Source organism: Elephantulus edwardii, unplaced genomic scaffold, assembly GCF_000299155.1.
Source record: "Elephantulus edwardii isolate Elephantulus edwardi_28Jun2011 unplaced genomic scaffold, EleEdw1.0 scaffold00096, whole genome shotgun sequence".
Lineage (NCBI taxonomy): Eukaryota > Metazoa > Chordata > Mammalia > Macroscelidea > Macroscelididae > Elephantulus > Elephantulus edwardii.
In genome coordinates this window covers 11,665,280-11,686,514 of record NW_006399846.1, presented here as the reverse complement: position 1 = coordinate 11,686,514, position 21,235 = coordinate 11,665,280, and the positions used below count along the sequence as shown (strand labels likewise).

Below are 21,235 nucleotides of genomic sequence, written 5' to 3'. Positions count from 1 at the left end.
CCCAGGCAGGGCCATCAGACACCAGAAGGATTTTGCCAGCATTGTACTCCTGGACCAGCGGTATGCCCGCCCACCCATCCTGGCAAAGCTGCCAGCCTGGATCCGAGATCATGTGGAAGTCAAAAGTGCCTTCGGCTCTGCCTTTGCTGCTTTGCGAAAGGTCATTCTGGGCTTTCCCTTCTCAAGGCCTTCTCCTGTCTAAGATCTAGTTGCTAACTATTTTCTCCTGTTTCCCCAGTTCCATCGGGAGAAGAGTGGCCCCTCCTGACAGATGGCAGAGCACAACCCCTGGTCACCAGGCTCTCCCTTGACCCAGTCTGTGTCACATTGGGCTGGTCCTGCAGAGACATGACGTGCTGGACCTTCCTCAGAAGTGAAGGCCAGGATAGGACCATGGCCTCATCAGACCAGCCCCCACTGGAATCAGTGGGTGACTAGGCTCCAGGCAGAGGATGTGGAAATGTAACTAATCCTGAAGGATCCATGGTGCTGGTCATCTGCGGGCCCACCTCAGGGCCACTCCCCACCCTGGAACAACTCTTCCTTTCTGTTCATCGCAGCCTCACGTCCAGCTCTTAGTCTTCAGGAGGCGGTGACACTACAGCTTTCCACTGCAGCATCTGTCCTGTCCAGCTTCTCAGAACCCACCTTCCTCCACCTCTTTCTTGCCAAAATGAGCTGTCGTAGAACTTTCGCGCACTCCTCACTGAAGCCAAAGCATTTCATTTCCTAACTCCCAGGTGTCCATAGGGCTCTTCCTGCTTGGAACTTGTCACCGCTACCACCTTCCTGTGTTCTTGTATAAAATCATCAAGAGCTGAGAAAAAGCCCTCCACCCCTGCTCCCCCAACTGCTGGCCTCCCTTCCTTTAACAGTCCCGTCCCCTAACCTGTTCCACAGTCCTTGGTGTTTTGCTGTTTTGGCTTCAGTTCCTTCAAGTCAGTAGCACCTTCTCTCCCTCACAACCACTTGAGCAAATCTACTGTCCTGACATCAGCAGTTATGCCAAGGGCCACTGGGCTCTCAGCAGGACTATTTTTAGAGACCTTGTGTCTATCAGACCTTTTCTGTGTGAAGATTTCCTGCCCTTTTGTTTGCAACAGTCGTCCCCAATAACTTGGTCCCTGTTTCATGCCCTAGCCCCAGTGAGAGGGGTTCTACCCTTTACCTCTATGTGTTCTACCCGTAGCTTAAGAGTCCAGTGGGAGCAGGGGACAGCTGCTGGCTCTGAGGACAGATTTGCATTCTGCACAGTACAGTTCCTTAATTAAAAGTGCACTGTTGGTTTATGTTCATTTCTTGCATTATACTTTATTGATTCATGTTACTGCCTTTTCTCCATCTCTCTTGGGAGGAGGGCATGCTGGTGACAGACGAGTAGAGTAACACAAGCAGCTCACAGGCAGATACTGTCTGTCCTCACTCCAAGCTCAGCTCTGAGATGACTGAGGAGACCATGCTCCTCCAAGCGGGTCTAGGGCAGTCCTTCACCCTGTGCTCCCTTCCCAGGGTAGTCCTCCATGCTGTGCTCCTGCCCCTCCCAGTCAGCAGGTCCTGAGGGAACAGGCAGGCTTAAGGGATATCTGCCCGGTTCCAGCTCAGGACAATGGTTTATATTTGAGTTTGTGGGGAAGAAAGAGTGGCCGAGCCCCCTAGGATTCCCAGTCATCCTCGTCTTCCTCTCCGGGTGGCTGCTGCGGGGGTGGCAGAGGAGGGATGGAGTCTGACATCTTGGCAAAGGCTCCTCCTGGCCCCTCACTGGCCCCTGTCCCAGGTCCTTTTCCTGAAATACCTGGGAGGAAGAAGGCTGGGTGAGGAAGGCCACTTTGGGTCACCAGTTCCCACACCCCTGGGAGGTGAAACTGAAAGGTGATAGGTATGGCTAGTAGTCCAAGACCCCTGGCCTGAGAAGGCAGCCTCTCATCCTACCTTTGCGCCTCATGAGTAGTTTGTTGAAGAGATCCGACATCAGGTCCCCACCTTGGCCTGTGGCTCTCACTGCAACAGGAAAGCCAAGGGTCAGGTGGGGAAGACTGGCGCAAGGACAAGTGTAGAATCTGCCCCTTAGGGCGGCATTCTCACAGTGCGATCCCATCTGCCATCTCTTGCCCTGACCCCCTTACCCTAGTCCTCTCTTAAGCCACCATGTTCCAGCACTGAGTCACAAAAAGTTAAATCATTTGAATAATAAATCCTCATAGTCACTAAATAGGAGCATTTCCACTGTGAGGATGAGTGAACTGGCCCAGAGGTTCTGTCTGAGGGCCCAGGACCAGTCAGCAGAGGAGCTGGCACACAGACTCAAGGCTGATGCCCCCCCGGACAGGGCTGCTTTGCCTGGGTGTGCTTATGGTGGGATCTGAGATTCACAGCAGATATATGGAGCCTCAAGACGTTTATAGGACTGGGCCACCCTATAGGTTGTCTCTCCACGAGTATATCTCAGGTTCTTGTCCTTGGACCGGCCACTTGTGAGAGTTTGAAAAATTGTCATTTGTCTCAATTTGAGTCAGTGAGGTTCTGTCTCCTACCAGCTTAAGTGAGGAAAGCTCTACTAAGCAGGCTTCAGACTCAGGAAGGGACCAAGGGCCTAGGCAGGCAAGATGACGTTTGGGAATGGGGATGCCACCTGGGATTTCCAGCAAGTTCTCTGGGGGCCTGGGAGCTAGCTTTCAGACACTTCTCGGGGTAGACGAGGGCAGCTCCTTTGTTTAGAGTACCCGCCCCCCTACTCCCCTGAGTGGTCCAAGGGTTCCCTCACCTTGTTCCTGCTCCTTTTGCTTCTTCTTCTCCCGCTTACGCTCCTTGACACTGCGGAGCTTGGCCTTGCCAATGCCCCCAGCCTGGCGGATGGATTCTAGCAGTGTGGCTCGGTCACTGGAGGGGTCAACCACTTCCTTGGGGGCTCCCTGGACTGGAGCTGTAGGGGGAAAGTCTGCTCAGGCAGGACTGAGTTGCCGGACAGCTTTGTTCAGCCTGGATCTGAGGGTGAAACTTGGTGAGTTCAGAGGCCTGACTTGTGAGTAAACTCCATCCTGTTTAATGAAGACTGGCTGAAGTCCCAAGTCAGAGCTCAGACTGAACAGGCACCAGATTCTGATGCCTTTTTCCACCCGAGTTGAGGATATTCATAGGCCCAGGGCCTCATCTCCAGCCCCCAACCTGTTGAAGAGCCCCTCTGCTCTGCACAGGTGGACCCTGTGACTTCTTGGTGTACTTGGACGCATAATCCAACAACGGATAGTTACTGGAGATAAACTAGGAGATGTTGTTGTTGTTGTTGTTTAATGCCGTCAAGTCGGTGTCAAAATTTAAATGTGGCAATTTCAGGAACAAAGTATTTTGTTATAGTTATTTGTAGTTTTCCTGTCCCCTCCCCCTACTTGTTTCCACTGGTTTAAGTGAGAATGAGGGAACCCTCCATCCCCTGGAAGTAATTCTGGAATTCTAGGGTTTTACAGATGCTGTGTGAAAAATCATTTTCTGGTCCAATGGACTGAGGTATTTCAAATTAGAACTATAATGGGCTGCTAACAGAAAGGTTGGTGATTTGGGCAAGGTGTTGTACTGCCAACCCAAAGGCAGGTGGTTCAAATCAACCAGCAGCTTCTCAGGGGATGATGAGTCTCAACCATGTGGTTTACAGCTTCTGAAAACTCACCAGAGGGTAACTATAGTTGTGACTCAAGTGGGCATGCATTCGAGTCAAGGTGTTTCACAGAGAGACAAGCTGTAGCTTTGGAAACACGCTGGAGGGTTGCTATGGATTGATGGTTGTATTGGTTTTGAGGTGTGCTGCAATCCCAGAGGCAGGCAGTTCAAATCTACCAGCCACTCCACAGGAGAAAGATGGCAATCTCCTTCCATATAATTAGGTGCCTCTGGAAACCCACTAGAGGGTTAGCTGTGGGTTGGTTCCAAGTCAACAGCATAATAAGAAAACCCTTCAGGGATCCTGAAAGTAGATGTGTACAGTCCAAAGACCAAACCACTCCCCCCTCCCCGTCCTTACCTGCCCTTACCTGAAGGAGCCATGCTGCTGCCATCATCATCCCTGGCACCTTGGCCTGGAGGGGCCACAGTCTGAGGTGGGGGTGGAGGTGGGGGAGCACTGACCAGCACTGCAGGAGCTGGGGCTGGTGGTGGTGGTGGAGGTGGAGGGGGTGGAGGTGCTGCTAGCACCCCATCGTCTAGGTCTGAAATAGAAGCACGAGGAAGTGTGAGGTGTCTTGAGAAAAAGGTGTTAAGTGTGGAGAGCTCCCAGCCCAACCCCAATTCTGTCCACTCACCTGGCTTGAAAGGCTCAGCCACCTCGGTGTGGAAGGTGGGCAGCTCTGGAATGGTGCCGGGGGCAGAGGGGGCAATGCCAGGGCCCAGGTCTGCACTATACATGAGGTCATCAGCAATGCCAGGCAGGTCAGGCAGGTAGGATGGCACATCTATCTCTGGCACTTGGCCCAGGTCAGGCACATAGAAATAGTTCTCTGGAGCCTGTAGGGTTAGGAGGGGTCCAGGAGTGGTGATGGAGTGGGGTGCCACAGGAGTATGTGTGCTCTCAGGGCAGTCGGCGAGGATCATGCAAAACCCCACTGGGATGAGGGACAGGGTTCAGTGGGCCCCTCCATAGGGGAAGCTCCCGGTAAAGCGAGCGGGGCTCTAGCCTCCTCCTAGCCCTCTTTACCCACCCAGGCCTCGGCCATCTCTACCTGCTGCTCCAGCTGCTCTCTCTTACTGATGGACAAAGGTGCATCAAACAGCTTCTCCTCTGTCTCTTCCCCCAACATCACATGAGTCTTCGTAACAGCACCGGCCAGCGGGTCCAGGAAGACATACTTTTTGTACCTGTGGGGTGAAGTGGTGGTCAAGTGGCCCAGCTTTAGACCCATGCTCCTGACCCGTCTCTCTGCTTCCTCATGGACAGAGTTAGCTTGTAGTATGGATCCCAAAGCCTTACGAGTCAAACCAAACCAGTTCCTGGCTCCCCAGCTTCCTCCTGTACTTCTTACACCTCCCTGGAGCCCCTGACTATGCCAGCCATGCCTCCTGCCCACCCTGTGCCCAGCCTTCCGGCCTTACAGGTTCTCAGTGGTGTTGAAAAGCAACAAGGAGCTGACAGAGCTGATGTTACTGGGAAGACCTCCCAGCCCCTCCTCAGCCTCATCCTCGGGCTCCGCCTTGGTATTCACACACACAGGAAAATACTTCAGCTTCTCCTGGGGGGAGAGACAGAATGACAGAGGAAGGGTGGACCTTCGTGACAAACCAGGGTCCCCAGAAGCCAAGGCCACCTTGGTCATCCCCACCCGCAGTGCGTGAAGTGTGTGTGCCCAACACACCTGCAGGGCCCGCTCATCCAGCGGCCGGTGCTTGCTCTGGATCCGGTGTCGAGGGCGTTTCTGGAGGCCAGGATCCTGGGCCCCAGTGAAGATGGAGCCGTACTCCCGCAGGTGCTCTGGGGCTGGGTACTTGGCACTGGAGAACACCTGTGGGCATGAAGACGACTCTAAAATTCACATCTCCAGACAGACCTAGAAGGTCTAGACAGCAGGTCTGAGATAGCAAGGAGAAGAATTTTTAAAATAGTCCATCAGCCGTGGGTCAACAGACATGCAATTACCTTGATGGCCTTTTTGCTGCCCTTGATCTTCTCAATCTTGGCCTGGGCCAATGAGACCCTCTCACCAATGGCCTGCAGTTGGCTTCGGCTCACCTCGACTCGCTGGGAGATCCTGCCACAGAAAAAGAGAGGCTGGGGGCTCCCCAAGCCCTTGTGGGCTCCTGTACACTCCTGTTTCTACAGGCAAGTGGGAAGCCTGGGACCTGGGCAAGGGCCCTTTAAGTGCTACCTGCTTATGGAAGATGATCTTGGCAATAGTCAAGTGAACTCAGCAGAGATTATCAAACCTGAAAGGTCCAGGAACTAGCATGTTAAGCTCCTTGGAGATCTTGGTGGGCTGGGCCACCACCCTGTCCCTAAGTTGTCACTTGGATCTACCACTGGAGGGATGTGGTTCCTGCTCTCTAGGAGTTTACATTCTCAAGCTTGGGGAACAAGGCTGACTATTCATACTGAGCTGTATATAGTTTGCAAAGCATTCTACACACTCCTTTACCTGCCATGTGAGATAGGTAAAACTGGCCTCTTTCTGAAAACAAAGAAACTAGGACTCAGGCTGAGCATTTAGTCTGAGTCACACAGCCAATAAGAGGCAAGGCTGAATCTAAACACACTCAACTCATTGCCGTTGAATCAGAATCGACTCATAGCTGACCCTCCAGAGGGTTTTCAGAGACTATAAATTCCAGGGGAGACTGTCCGTCTTTCTTCTAGGGAGCTGCTGCGGGATTCCAATCACCAGGGCAGTGCCACCTTTGGGTCAGCAGTGCAGCTCCCTAGAGACTACACCACCAGCTGAATGCAAGTCACAGGCCTGATCACAAGGAGCTGCACCTACACACTGTCAACAGCTCATCTGAGCCTCTCCGCGCTCCTGGGATCAGTGAGCTCCAATGACACTAGCCACCTTGCTAGTCCCTGAGCATGCCAAGTACGTTCTTGTCTTGTGTCCTTTGCATCAGGTGGAACACCTTTCCCAATATCCCAGATTACTTTCTCGATGCAGCCTTTCCAACCACAGATTCTAAAAATACACCTGTGACAGCCCCTTAACCTGACTGCTTGACTTTTCCTTCACATACCACCTGATGTTATGCACCCACAGCCTACATCAGCAAAGGCTCTGTTACCTGCTTGCAGGAGCTGGTCTTGCTATCTGCCCAGGTCGCAGCACTCTAAAGAGGAGAAGCCTTTATTTTGTTCCATGCTGTATTCCCAGTACCTAGGACAGTGCCTGGTACAAGCCCTTGCTGTGGTTACTGAATGAAATATGCTGCATGAATTTAAAGTGCATGCATCTTATTTATGAGTTTCCACCTTCAGCAACAGCTAGGTTTTCCCCACTACAAAGTGAGCTTGGATTTCCCATGTGCCACAGCCACCTCCTCCCATTTGTCCTCAAGCTCCCTCCTTGTCCTGGAGCAGCAGCCCCTGTTCAGGACCAGCATGTCCACAATCAGAGCAGCCACATCTCAGAAACAAAGAGGCCAAGTTCATGAGGAGGGACGGGCTCACCAGGTATGGGAGAGGGTGCTACCCATTTCTGGGGTCTGTGGATTCTGAGATTTCACTGACTGAAAGTGAGCATCCAATAACCTGGCCCTGTCCTACCCTCACCTAGAAAGTTACCTTCCTAGAAGGATTTGGTCTCTAGAGAATCCCCCAATCAGCCAACTTCACAGTCCTGGGGTCTCCAACCTTAATGAAGTTTATCCTGACCCCTACTTAGCTCCACATGGACAGGGGCTCAGGGGGGTGGTGGAGCTCAGAGTAAATACAAATAGGCACCCAAAGCAACTTAGTTTTCCTTGGCAGATTGGTCTGAGGGTGGTAACAAGACTAATGGAGAAAAAGTAGGCAGTGTCCTTTCAAAGGCAGCAGAAATGCCCACTAGACACAGGTTCTGTCTTTTGGGGGAGGGAGAAGGGTCTTCATGCCCAGGAGAGGGGATAGTAGAGCACAAGCCATTCTGACTTCAGGTTCCCCACTCAGCCTCTGGGAGGCCCTCGGTGCTGAAGCAATCTTCAGTGATTACATAAGCACTCCATTCAGCGGCATTGATGAAGCATGTGGGAGGGACACAAGAATTGGAGACGGACAAAGGCTATTGTGTTCTTACACTGAGCAGAAAAGGGCTGATTTCTCAGAGTTGCAAATGTCAAGCTTAACAATGATCCCTGGCACATTTCTGGATTATGGAAGAGAAGGCCTGTAAGCATTTAGAAAAGTGAGCAGTGAGTCCTCAGGGTCAGCATGGTTAGAAACCCCCTTTCTTTTTTGACAGCGTCATCAGACTGATGTATCAGAGGAAATCATAAACGCAGGGCTTCTAGAGTCAGGATGGACAAGATGGAGTCTGAGGGGTTAGATCAATACAGGTTTTGGAAAAATAAGCTAGGATGGGGTTCAGATATGCTGTTCATAGGGTCGCTATGACTCGATGGCACCTAACAACAAACATGGAAGTCACTTCAGACCTTATAGGAAACCAAGACCAGCCCCTCAGTGTCACCCCAGTTCAGCTGGAAATAGCTAGAGATAACTTCACCTCTATCCATTATATTCCTTTAGGGTCTGGAATGGAGGAAAAACATGGCAGTTGCCCCCAGGCCTAATAACTCCTTGAGAAACCTGATAACATCGAAAGAAGCCAGGGACCCTGATAAGAATCTGTCCTCCCTAAAACCCCTGAAATGAAACCCCCTAGACCACCTGTGCCATTTTTATCTTCTCTGTTCGTGGTCACTTGGCCTCCCACGTCCCTCTCAGGCCCTACAATAAAGCCTGTTTGTTTCTTGGCGGGGGGGGGGGGGGGGGGGGGGGGAGGAATGGAGGTCAGCACTGGATGAACAGTGATAAAGAATGGACACATTTTAGGCTGCAGGAGGACCTCAGGCAGGGCTCTAGTCCAGGCCATTTGATACTTTGGTAAACTAACCCAAGCCATCCCAGTGCCATCGAGTCAATTCGGACTCATTGATCATACCTGTAGGACAGAGTAACGCCATGGAACTACAGGGTTTCCAAGGCTGTAAATCTTTACAGAAGCAGACTGCTACATCCTTCTAACACAACAGCTAGCTAGTGGTTCAAAACCACTAACCACTGTGCCAATTCCAAGTACAAGCGACTCTCCATTGGGCTTCCAAGTCTGTAAATTGCAACTAAGGGGCAGGAGGCACTGCTCATCTTTCTTCTCAGGAGACCCTGCTGGATTGAATTGTCAAGAGATGCACAGCTCCTGGTTTAACAGTGCAACTCACTATGGATTACACCTCCAGAATTCTTCCTAGCTGACCCTCCAGCAAGTTTTCTGAGGCAGTGAACTACTTGGGAGGAGACTGCCCATCCTTTTCCCATGGATCAGCTAGCAGATTTGAACTATGTACCCTTGCACTGACAGTATAACTCTTTACCATTAAGCTACCAGAGCTCCCTAACTGGCAAAGTAGAGGATATGAAATGTGGGAGGGCCAGAAAACAAGTCTATATAATGGAATCAAGACTCAAAATCCTATTCAGAGGCCAAAAGGAAGGGCTGCAAGCAACAAAATTCAATTTACAATGAATAAATATAGAGTCCAACATTCCGTTTACAAAAATACAGAAGGTGGAAGCAACCTAGTTTAGCAGAATTTCCGATGAAAAAAGACCAGAAGGTTTTAGTTAACTAAGAGCTTAGTATTAGCTCAAAGTATGTAAAGCAGCTTAAAAAGGAAATGAGATCTCCAGGCATACAGCTCTTTCTCCCCTCTCCTACCTACTTTCCTTCATTTAGTAAGCACACAGGGAACAGCCACCCTGTTGGAGGCATGACAGAGTCAATACAGCCTCCAGATAATGAGCTAACACATACTATGCACTGATCACACCCACATCTGTGTCTGCTTAACTGTTTCAAGAGGACTCTGAAACTCCTTTTAAATTTTGGAGTCTACTGTATTCACTGCTGTATCCTAAGCATCTAGAACAGTGCTTGACATGTAACTGGGGAGTAACAAGCACTGGCTGAATAAAAGTAACAACATATATACAGAGGAGAGTACTAACTGAGAAACGCAGTCATATTCTGCTAAAGATGAGATGACTTACAGAGTATGATAATGTCCTTCCAACAGCAAAAATTATCAAAAGTGCTGACAGAGGAGAGGGTGGCAGTGAGACCAGAGGGTGAAGTTATAAGGAAGTAGCCCTCAGTTCCACATAAGGAAGACTTTCTAATAAACAGCTGCATAGCTTTGCAAAGCAATTTGATTCCAGCTGGAGGATCGCCTGTTGGGGATGCTCCAAGGGATATTCCTGCCTGGGTCTGAGGACAGAGAATATGATTCCAGGGTCCTTTTCCTATCCAAGTATCTGTAAGTTTAAGTAATGTCATCCACATAATGGTGTACTTGTTGACAAAGCCCCTATCATGGTGTCCAAGGGGAGAGGCAGAGATCAAGGATGACAATGAGCTTTTTGTTCCCATGTCACTTCAAGGGTTGGCAGTGACCAGCTGAAAGTCTGCATCCAGGAATGTTAGGCCACTGAGGCTAGGACAGAGTGCCCCATTGTGATGTGTACCAGCCAGGTAAGGGGAATGGAGGCAAGTAGGTAATTTGTTTGCCAGACCTAGTCTAGATCCCTCAGTTTGGCAGTAGGTAAGTGTCCAACTCATTCCAGAAGCCATGTGCCCACAGCATGTTTCCCAGACACTAGCAGGAGAGGAGCTGTTTCTGTCATTGCTGAGCTCAGAAATGAAAAGGCATCCTCTCCTTACAAAGAGCTCCACAGCAGTTCCTGGTGGTGCACATGGTCAGCATGCTCAGCTGTCCACCAGAGCCCATCCAGAAGCACCTCAGAAGAAAGACTTGGCAATCTACTTCCAAAAGTCAGCCCAGGAAAAGGCTGCAGAGCACAGCTATATTGTAACACATATGAGGTTGCCAGGGGCCAGAATTATCTCAACAGTAACTGGATTCCTTTGTTGCTGTTGTTCCACAGCTTTTCCAAGCACCCCCTCATAGTTACTTTCCTCCCCACCCCTCAACTTCCAAAAGTTTTTGGTGTCTTTTGTTTGCAAAAGCCAGTCCTGACAGATATGGGGACCAGAGATCTATCAGATAACACATCTCCACAGTCAAACAGATTTAGGTCTCCTAGGGAGATAAGAAATTAACATAAATAACTAAGTTGTTTTACAGACCTGAGCTTACAGTTTAATGAGTAAAGATGTGACCCCTAGAGAGGTCATTTAATTCAGCTGAAAGACAAGAAAAGCAACTTCTAAATTATAGAATTACTATGAAGGTTAAAATGAGCAAATGTTGAGAAACAATGCATATGAACTTTGAAAGTAAACCAATACAAAATAAAAAAAAAATTTAAATGAGCTAATGCACATGTAGTATTGTTCTAGTTGAATGGAACTCAGTTAACATTTGCTATCAGTGCCCATATCAGCATGCATGAGACTGGAGTGATGAAGCGTACATTTGGAGGAATGGAGCATTTCTCTGTAAGTGTACAGTGGGGAGGTTTCACAGTTAGTGGCAGAACCACAGAAGGGTGCTCCCGGCAGAAGCAGGTACTGTTCACAGGGAACAATGTGGAGACAGGTGGGAGGACACCAAGCAGCTGCTGGGCTATAGCGAGCAGCACTCCAGGTGGCTTCCCAGGGACCATTCCTCACCAGGGAAAGGAAGGGAGCTAAGGACGACCTGGACAGTGCTGGGGATCTTGTCCTATCACCCTCCACGACGTCCCTGTCTTCCTTTAGGAGAGAACCTTTGCCTATAAAGATACGTAGGCCTACAGTCCCTCCAGGATCCATCACCATCAGAATGCCAGTCAGTCCTGCAGAGGCTGGGAGGGAAGTGCACTCACCCCTGACCCACAACTGCAGCTCCTCCTTCCCTTCCCAGTTTGAACCTATCTCAGACTCTGAACCCTGTGCTCTTGCCTTCACCTTTATCTTCCTCACTCACTGGGATAATTAAGAATGATCTGCTAATTATGCAGGCAGCTGATTGAGTGCTTCATAACCTTGGGGGCCACCAGGGGCCAATCAGTAGAAAAGTAGAGAAGAAGGGGGAAAATAGAGGACATGTGATGGGATGAGGAAAAGGGGGGAGGGGAGAAGAAACTGGAGAGGAGGAGGAAGGCAAGAAGATAGGAAGGAAAGGGAGAATTAGGAATTAAAAAAGGAGGGAGGAAAAGGGCTTTGTAGAAAAAAATGAACGCTTTCTTGGGAGGAAGGAGCCAGAAAGTGGCTTCCACTTCTCGGGCAAAGTGGTAAAGCTAGAAGTGGAAGATGACGGCATCTCAGCTTCACACACAGCCTCTGTCCAGCTCTCATTCTCTCTGCTGCGCCAATCCTCCTGCTTCATTGTCAAAGTCATGTGCAGCAGGTGACATCTCTGGGAAGATATTTCAGGGCCTGGCTTCTCCTAGGTGAAGACGAGGTCAAGGCAGAAGGGCACAGCGAGATCTTCAAGGCAGCGTTTCAGGGAGGGGCTGGGAGGAGCGGGCTGGAGGGAGCCTGAGAGGTACTTGTCATTCTCTCTGGTCTCCTCCGCAGCAGGCTCCCTGCTGCTGCAGAGCAGGAGGAAGGAGGCTAGCTTGGAATGCTAATTTTCCGAGAGCTCACCTACCTGCGCAACTGGGCACAGGCTCTGTTGAGGCATAGGACCCACACGGGCCTGGCCTGAGGTGTGGGGGGTGGGGATGAGAGTTACAGAGTGTCTCTTTCTATCAAGTTGTCCAAAGAGGTTTACAAACAGAAGGGACATGTTTAAGGGAGTCAAACTCAAGCTTGGGTCACCTCTCCATCACAAAAGCTTGTCAGCTGCTGAAGGGGAGCAGGCAGGCGGATGCGACTGGGTCTCTACACTCCCCACCCTCAGTCATCATGGCTCCTCCTTTTCCTTCATCCTGTTCCCAATCTGTCATCATGTCCTGTCACTGTTTCCTTTGAAATGTCTCTGATCCAGCCCTCCCTACTGGCACTTCCCTTGGACCATATCATCATCCCTTTCATGCCCAGTAACAGCTTCCAAGTGTCTCTGGAATCGACCCTCTCCTTCCAGTCCACCCTGTGACAAATGCCTGGTGAATTTTCCAATTCTTCCTCATCGTTCCTGCTCTACAATCTACTGTGGTTCTCCAAGACTGCTGTGATGAGAACCCCCAGGAGCTCTAACTTACTGACCCCAACAGGACATTCATCCACCATCATCCCTGCTTCACACCCTGGTCTGCAGCATTACAGAGAACATCAAGATGTTCAAAGGTAGAACTCTCCTGGACCCACTATCTAGAGGGAGAGGAAGGCTCATAGTTCATAGAGGGTCCTGCAGCTCCAGAATGAATGCACGAGACAAGCAGAAGGTCTGTGTTCCCAGTACAAGCCCCTGACCCCAGTAATCCTAACACACTGTGTTCTAGGCCAGTCAGGCCTCTCCCTGTATTTCTTTTCCAGACCCACTGGATGACCTAAGCTGCTTAACCACAGCTGGTCCCTCCTCACAGGCCTAGGTTACATCCCCTCCTTCCAGGAAGCCTTCCCTGACCATGTGGAGTGGACATGCAGCTTTCTTCTCTAACGTCAACACCTTCTTACTCAAGTAACAATGGCTTGTTTCCTTTTGGGACTCCATCTTTCCCACACTCAACCCTGTACTTCATGTGGGGTACAACCTGGGTTTAGCACATGACTTGGGTCTAAGCCGTCACTCAGTTGTATCACCCTCAGCTCCAGCAACAAGTCCTGAGATGGGCATGAAAGCTAAGTCAGCCCAGTGAAGAGATGTGACTTCTGAGGAAATATTGGCACAGAGGGAAGAACTCTCCTGCTGGACCCAAGTTTGACTGTTGACCCCTGCTGGTCGGCAGAACAAGGCCTGTCTGGGAATGGAGCCAATGTAGAAGCAGCAAGCAGAGACCGAATGAGAGCAAAATCAAGTCCTGATGGCACTATTCAACTCTGATTGGCTACATTTTGCTTAAACTGGTTTGGGGAAAGCTAACTGACAAATTTTCAATTCCTACTTTTTCTCCCTATTTTTTTAGATCCCCAGAAGCCTACACCCACACAGTTGTTGCTATGCAACTAAGCAGCAGCCCACCTTACTACTTTCCCATACCAGACTCTAAGCTCCTTCAGGACAGGAACTACAGAGGATAGATCTGTGATGTCTGTCACAGCTAAGTGTGGGGTACAGAGTGGCAAGCAACAGGACCACCTGTAACTGAGCTGTGCAGGGTGCAGGAGTCAGATCTGGCACTCCTGAGCAGCTCTCCATACCTAGCTCCTCCTGAGAAAACAACCTCCCTGCCTTTGCTTTGTCATATCCCTAAGTAAGAGAGCATGAAGCTGCCTGTAAGATAGAAACACCAGAAAATCTGTCCAAAAGCTGACCCTTCTCTGGGAAAATGTAATCACAAATTCAGTGAGGAAAACTCCTGATGGGCTGGTTACACGGGATGGATACTTCTGAAAACTCTGAATTGAGTACACAAATAAGCACAGAAACATGTTAGCTCTTAAAATCAGGTTGACAGGTGGCTATCAGAATCAGTATTTGAGTCAAGACGGTATCAGCAGAAAACAAGAGCTAATAATGTATGCTCACTATGTGTCCAGCATCTTGGTACATGTAGTCATTCCTTCCCATCTTTTAATTTGCCTAATTCTTAAAAAAGTTCTGTAAAGAAAGTTCTATAATTATTGCATTATTACAGATGAGAACACTGAGATTTAGAGATACTAAGTTACCTTGATCAAGGCTGCACACCAAACATATTAGAGAACCAGATATGAATCCAAGTCATCTGCTCCAGAGATAGCACTCTTAACCACTGCATGCACTGCCTCTCATTTCAATTACAGTCAGGATGGGCTTGGCAGACAGGTGTTTCAGTGGTCAGGACAAAGGCAGAGACAAGGATCGTATCTGTCTGGCATTGGTTCAGTGGAGAGGCAGACTTCCAACCTGGGAAGAATGAGATGACTTGGTAAAGAAGTAGGGGGTTCTAGATCTGGAATACCACTGAAGGAAGGGTGATGAATTACTTAAGACTACCAGAGGAGCTGAGTCAGAAGTCAAATACTTCATGCAGGGTGGGATCCCCAGGCCCCTATGTTGGGAAGAAGACCCAAGCCTCACCTCAGGATGATTATAGCCAAAGAAAGACAAGACCAATATACAGGATGCAAATCAGGGACCCAAACACCATCCATCCATGTTAAATAAACAGGAAATCATTATAGTGCAATAATCACGCTAAGTACTATTGATTTTGTTGTTATTTGCCACCGAGTCACCTGCGACTCATAGCGACCTTAGGTACAACAGCTTTGAAGCCTGTCCTGTCCTGAGCCAGTCTCACTGACTTGGACACACCTACCCCTGCCTGTTGCCACAGTTACTCTATCAATCCATCTCTGTGTTGTCCCTCCACCCTTCCAAGCATGATTTCCTTCTCCAAGGATGGTCCCTTCTGGTCATGTGCCCAAAGTTTATGAGATGGAGCTTCAAAATCCTTGCCTCCAAGGAGAAATTTGGTTCACCCTCTCCAAAACAGACTTAATTGTTTTCTTGGTGTTACATGGTTTGTTCAAGACTCTTCTCTAGCACCACAACTCAAAGGCATCAAGTACTGGAGATTAAAAAAAACAAAACCTCAAAGGTTCTGCCCACACCACTAGCCTGGTGAGCATGCCCCCTGACTCACTCTCCTTGTTCCAGTCACTGGTTTCCATTCAGATACTCCTCACCTCAGGGCTTTAGCTCCTGCCCTTCTTTCTTCTCAGAATATCATTCTTTCCCATGTACCCATCCACAATAAATTCTACTCACTCACTTATTATAACTGTCACTTCTATATAATCTGTATTTTTTAAAAATAATTTTAATGAACATTTACAGAGAATTTGGATTTCCATTCATTCATTGCTGCACTTCTCTACCCGCCCAGCCCTCTCCCCCTGCCCCCCAGTTCGCTCCTCTCTTTCAAAAGTAAAAGAAAGACTCCCTCCCTGGTACACAATCCCCCCGCACCCCTCCCACAGCCCCAAGTACATTCCACTATGCAACCTTAATTGTGGACTCTTGTGATAACCATAATACCCTATCATACATTGCTTTTAAATTATTCAGTCCCTCATCTGTTTCAGTGCAGTATACACAATTTATCCAGTTCTTCTCAGTCCTACCCCCACCCTGATATCAGTCCCATTTTACAGCAGTGGCACCATACAATATTTGTCCTTTTACAACTGAGATATTTCACTCAGCATAATGTCCTCCAGGCTCACCCATTTTGAATAATATTGAATGAGTTCCTTGTTTTTCAATGCAGCATAGTATTCCATTGTGTGAATATACCACAGCTTCTCTATCCATTCGTTTGTTGATGGGCACCTGGGTTGTTTCCAACTCCTTGCTATTGTGAACAGAGCTGCGATAAACATGGGTGTGCATATTTGGAATATATTCCCAGTAGTGGAATTGCTGGGTCAAATGGTATCTCTATTTGCAACTTTTTGAGAAAGCACCATACCGCCTTCCACAGTGGTTGCACCATTTTACATTCCCACCAATAGTGAATAAGGGTTCCAGTTTCTCCACAACCTCGCCAGCATTTGTTGCTTGCTGTTCTGTTAAATTTTGCTATTCTGACTGGGGTGAGATGATATTTCATAGTTGTTTTGATTTGCATCTCTCTTAGAGCTAGGGATTTTGAACATTTCTTCATATGCTTGTTGGCCATCTGAATATCTTCTTTGGTGAAGTGTCTATTCATATCCTGTGCCCATTTTTCAATTGGATTATTTACCTTTATCTTGTGGTGCTCAAGTATTTTATAAATTCTAGATATAAGTCCCTTATCTGACATGTCATTACCAAACACTTTTTCCCAGTCTGTGGCTTCCCTTTTTACCCTGTTGGAGAAGTTTTTGGATGTGCATAATCTGTATTTTTAAGCAAATATTGTTGTTCTTGTTATGTGCCGTCGAGTCGCTCGAGACTCACAGCGACCCTATGTACAACAGCCCTAACCTCTGCTCTGTCCTGTGACAATCGCACTGTCTCTGACACACCCATCCCAATTACCCCAGTCACTGAATCAATCCACCTCATAGAGGGCCTTCCCCTCCTGTGCTGTCCCTCCACCCTCCCAAGCATGATGTCCTTCTCCAAGGACTGGTCCCTCCTTACAACATGTCCAAAGTATGTGAGATGGAGCCTCAGAATCCTTGCCTCCAAGGAGCCGCCTGGTCTAACCCTTTCTAGGACAAACCTGTTTGTTTTCCTAGCAGTCCATGGTACCCTCAATACTCTTCTCCAGCACCAAAGCTCAAAGGCATCAATTTTCCTTCTATCCTCCTTAGTCATTGTCCAACTCTCTGATGCATAGCAAGTGACTGCAAAGACCACAACCTGTATCAGACGCACCTTAGTCTCCAGAGAGACACCACTGCTCTTCAGTACTTTGGAGAGGTCCCTGACAGCAGATTTTCCCATGGCAATATGTCTTTTAATTTTCTGGTTGCTGGAGCCAAGAGTGTTGACTGTGGAGCCAAGCAAACTAAAGCTGTGAACAATCTCGGTCTCTTCACCATCCATCCTGATACTACCAATTGGTCCAGTGGTGAGAATCTTTATCTTCTTGACATTGAGCCTCAATCCATATTGGAGGCTGTAGTCCTTGACCTTCTGCAGCGTTTCAGGTTCTCCTCTGTTTCAGCAAGCAAAGTTGTGTCATCTGCATAACACAGATTGTTGACAGATCTTTCACCAATCTTGACCCCACACTTATCCTCATAGAGCCCAGCCTCCCGGATAATCTATTCTGCATACAGGTTGAAAAGGTATGGAGACAGGACACATCCCTGGCGTACACCCTTCCCAATTTCACCATGCTCCTTTGCTCTGAACCATGTTTCCCCAATCTTGACCCCACACTTATCCTCATAGAGCCCAGCCTCCCGGATAATCTATTCTGCATACAGGGTGAAAAGGTATGGAGACAGGACACATCCCTGGCGTACACCCTTCCCAATTTCACCATGCTCCTTTGCTCTGAACCATGTTTCCTTGCTCTGTTCTGACGACTGCCTCCTGGTCCAAGTCTAGGTTTCTCATTAGCACGATATGCACATTATATGCATAGGTATCTTATTTGTGTGGATGTTCTATATGAAAATATGCCACGCCATTCCTCATCTCTCATATCACATCAGTCCTTCCATTATCATTCTCACAACTTCTTACGACCCCATCACAGAGGAGCTCTCTAACACAAGACCTAGGTTTGAACCATGGCTCTCCCACTTGGGCAAGTCTCTTGGTCTTTCTGTGCCTCAGTTTTTTTAATGTATAGGAAAAAAGATAACACTAATAGATATCCTTATAAAGTTATTGTGAGGATTAAGTTAGTATGTAAAGCATTCAAATCAACAGTGGCACATGATTAATGCTATATAAATACTGTGTTATTGTGTGCCTCTGAGTTGGAACTGACTCATAGCTGAGCCTCCAGTGGGTTTACAGAGGCAGTAAACTGCATGAGAGGAAACTGCCTATCTTCTTCCTATGGAGCAGCTGGTGGATTTGAAACTTATACCTTTGGGACTGCAGTGTAGCTTCTTACTACTAGGCTACATAAATATCAGTTATTATAAAAGTATTACAAAGATATGAAAAGTCTTAAAACTTCAAAATAGTAATTAAATTATTAATTTAAAAGTTGATTATTTAAAGCCTAGCTCTTCCGCTAAAGTATAGACTCTAACTGAGCATGAACTGTGTCCTTCGCTGAGATTAGCACTGTGTATGTAAAGAAAAACGTATTCAAGAAATATTTGTTAAGGAGTGTTTTTCTGTTGCTGTTGTTAGGTGCCATCAAGTCAACTACAATTCGATGAACAACAGATCTGAGCCTTGCTCTCTCCGGTGCAAATGTGTTAACTAAAGAATAAATGAAAAGACAGGTACATCTGTTGGGAGGAAGAGCATGAGTTGAGAGATAAGTGGCTACATGGGACAGTGTGAACTCTCAGGCATTTTCCAAACTGGCTCCTTCTTTGAGCTCCCAGGGTACACAGAAACCAGCTGGGTACCCCTAGGACCAAGAATCACTGAATTGCTGCTTTAGAAGGATACATTCCTAAGACTGGAAAGAGAGCTACCTAGGACAAGGGTAGTTTTCTGATCAGGTAGAGGTGGATGGGAGTACTCACCTACTAAAGATGTCTCCAGAGACTTTCTGCAGGTACTGCAGGGCATCTGCCACCTGCTGGATAGCCTCTTCACGCCGCAGGTCTGGCTGGATTAGAGGCACTGAATAAGTTTGGCCCACCAAGGAGTGCTGGGTCCTCACAGGAGTCATGTTGCCTGTAAGTGGGAACCAGAGTGTCAAGACTGTCCCCCACTCACTCATCCCAGAGCAGAAGCTGGAACAGAGCACAGCCCCTCCCTGCCTCTTACTCCAACCCTCTGCCAGTTTCAGCCTCTGCAGGTGGAAGGTAGAGAAGAGCATTTGATGAGAGGCATAATCTTACAAAAGATGTTCAGTTAATGCATGCTGAATGAAGGAGGATGATGAAAGTATCCCTAGGAGGTGTCTAGGACCTACTATTACGCATGCTTTTCATAGATCACTTAATTTTAATCTTCCACACTTAAGTAATTAAGAAAGAAATCCTGGCCAGAATGAAAGGATGGATTTAGGGAAGAAATTGCCCAAGTCAAATGGTATGCCAGGATAGAAAAGCACAGGAAATATGGATTCTTGGGTTGTTGCTACTTTGACCCCTGAGGAACTCAGGGCCTATTCTTGAGTGAGGCTAGGCCAGGCTGTGGCTACTGTTTCTAAACACAGAGTATATGAGTGTCTAGGTTCTGCTCACCAGGCTAGAGCTAATGGGGCTCAGGAGGAAGGAGGGGTATGTGGGGGCTGGGAACAGGAAGGAAAAAACACTCTTTCGAATTGCACGGGGAGGGCAGAGTCTATTTATACTGGGTTTAATTAACTCCGCTCCCTGGTGCCACTAAAGCAGCAATCACACTGCAGACGGCACTGATTTGATTGGCAAGAGACGCGCCAGGCAGAATATTAAGGCACAGTGCCCCTATAAATAGGCCTAATCACAACTCTTCACTGAAAGATGGTAAGGAAGACATTAATCAGGCCTGGCACTGTGCCCTGAACCTGCTCTCCTAGGCACCATACTGGGACCCCTGGTTGCAACAGAAGTGTGGGTAGAGCTGGGGAATTACAGAAGTGAGGACCTAGGATACCACATTTGGGCTTACAGTGCTATGTGACCTTGGGCGAGTTGCTTGCTTTCCTGGAACGTCTGCTTTTTTCTAATTTCCCATTCTGCCAAAAGACTGGCATTGCTCTTTCTGCAGGTTTTCCCAGCTCTCTTCATATACCCTACTTTTTCTCTTCTGTTCCCTCCCATGTGAGAGGACTCATTTTGCTCTTGAAATTTTTATCCAGCTGTGAGTTCCTACTGGGTTTCCAGGAAAGGCATCCTCAGGTTCTCAAAAGTGACTCTACTTAAATTGATGCAAATTTCCTAACACGGGAATGGAGAAAAAGTAAAAGATATTTCAGAGTACCTCTTGGGATTCATTCTTCATCATTAGTTACCATATCTGATACATGTGTGCTTTACTACTTGGAAGGATGGGAAGACACGCAAGCCTGCATCTCTTAAAACAGTATCAAGTTCCTTAGGGAGCTAAGAGACTGAGTACAGTTGTTTTGCCATTGACTCATTTGGTCTGTAAACATCCACTGAACATCTACAAGGTGCCAGCCAAGATCACAGGAAAGATGAATGACATATGATACCACCCTAGGAGACAATCACAAAAACACCTTGTGATAATGGCTCTAATACAGCCACAAATACAATACTAGAAAGCTGTGAGGAAGGAGTGAAGCATTCTTTCCTGGGTCAGGGATATCTGGAAAAGCTTCTTAGGAGAAGCTATACCTCCTTACCAGGCCGGGGTGGGACGGGGTCAGAAGGATAGTGTTTCAAGTAAAAGGGATAGTTTAAGCAGAAACATGTTATGGGGAAAAAGGAAGTCAGAAGCCAGAATATGAAAAACACTAATAAGGCAAGAGATGTGGCTTAGGGGCTTTAGGCCAGAAATGAACTCTCTAACCATTCAATCTAGCTAGCTATATGTGGCTACTAAAGACTTGAAATGTTACTTGATGAAATGTACTGTAAAGAACTCAACTCACTGATGTAGAATGGGAACCAACTCATTACTGACCCTGCTGCAGTGGGTGTTGAGACACTATAAATTACATGAGACAAGACTGCCCATCTTTCTCCCATAGAGCAGTGAGTGGATAATAAACTGCCTGCCTTTGGGTTAGCAGTGCAACTCCTACCCTCCAAGCCACCCAAGCTCCGGTTTCCCAAAGACTTAGCTCAAGAATGTACTAATCTCATGCACAATTCTTAGGAATAAACTAAAATGATCATAGTACTGTAAATGTAAAATTGTTGTTTTTATGGACCTTGGCATCTGAACCAACCCATAGCTGACCCTCCAGCAGGTTTTCAGAGGCAGTTAAGATGCACAGGAGGAGATTGTCCATCTT

General features: G+C 47.9%; 2 protein-coding genes across 2 annotated transcripts in view; one reads left to right on the top strand and one right to left on the bottom strand.

Moving 5' to 3' along the window:
- LOC102849637 (putative ATP-dependent RNA helicase DDX11-like protein 8-like) overlaps positions 1–268 on the top strand; it is a 32,812-nt gene extending 32,544 nt beyond the window's left edge. Inside the window, exons 25-26 of the mRNA XM_006891378.1 lie at positions 6–160; positions 239–268. Coding sequence (XP_006891440.1) covers positions 6–160; positions 239–268 — 185 coding nt within the window. The remainder of the gene's footprint in view (positions 1–5; positions 161–238) is intronic.
- Positions 269–1,652: 1,384 nt separating this feature from the next.
- On the bottom strand, positions 1,653–18,996 carry LOC102851983 (WAS protein family homolog 1-like). Its single transcript, XM_006891333.1, has 10 exons — positions 18,846–18,996; positions 5,618–5,729; positions 5,337–5,483; positions 5,077–5,213; positions 4,707–4,842; positions 4,290–4,491; positions 4,023–4,196; positions 2,762–2,914; positions 1,930–1,998; positions 1,653–1,792 (listed from the first exon to the last, which is right to left on the bottom strand). The coding sequence occupies exons 1-10, from the start codon at positions 18,992–18,994 to the stop codon at positions 1,653–1,655; spliced, it is 1,419 nt and encodes a 472-aa protein (XP_006891395.1). The 5' UTR covers positions 18,995–18,996.
- Between the last annotated feature and the right edge of the window lie 2,239 nt (positions 18,997–21,235).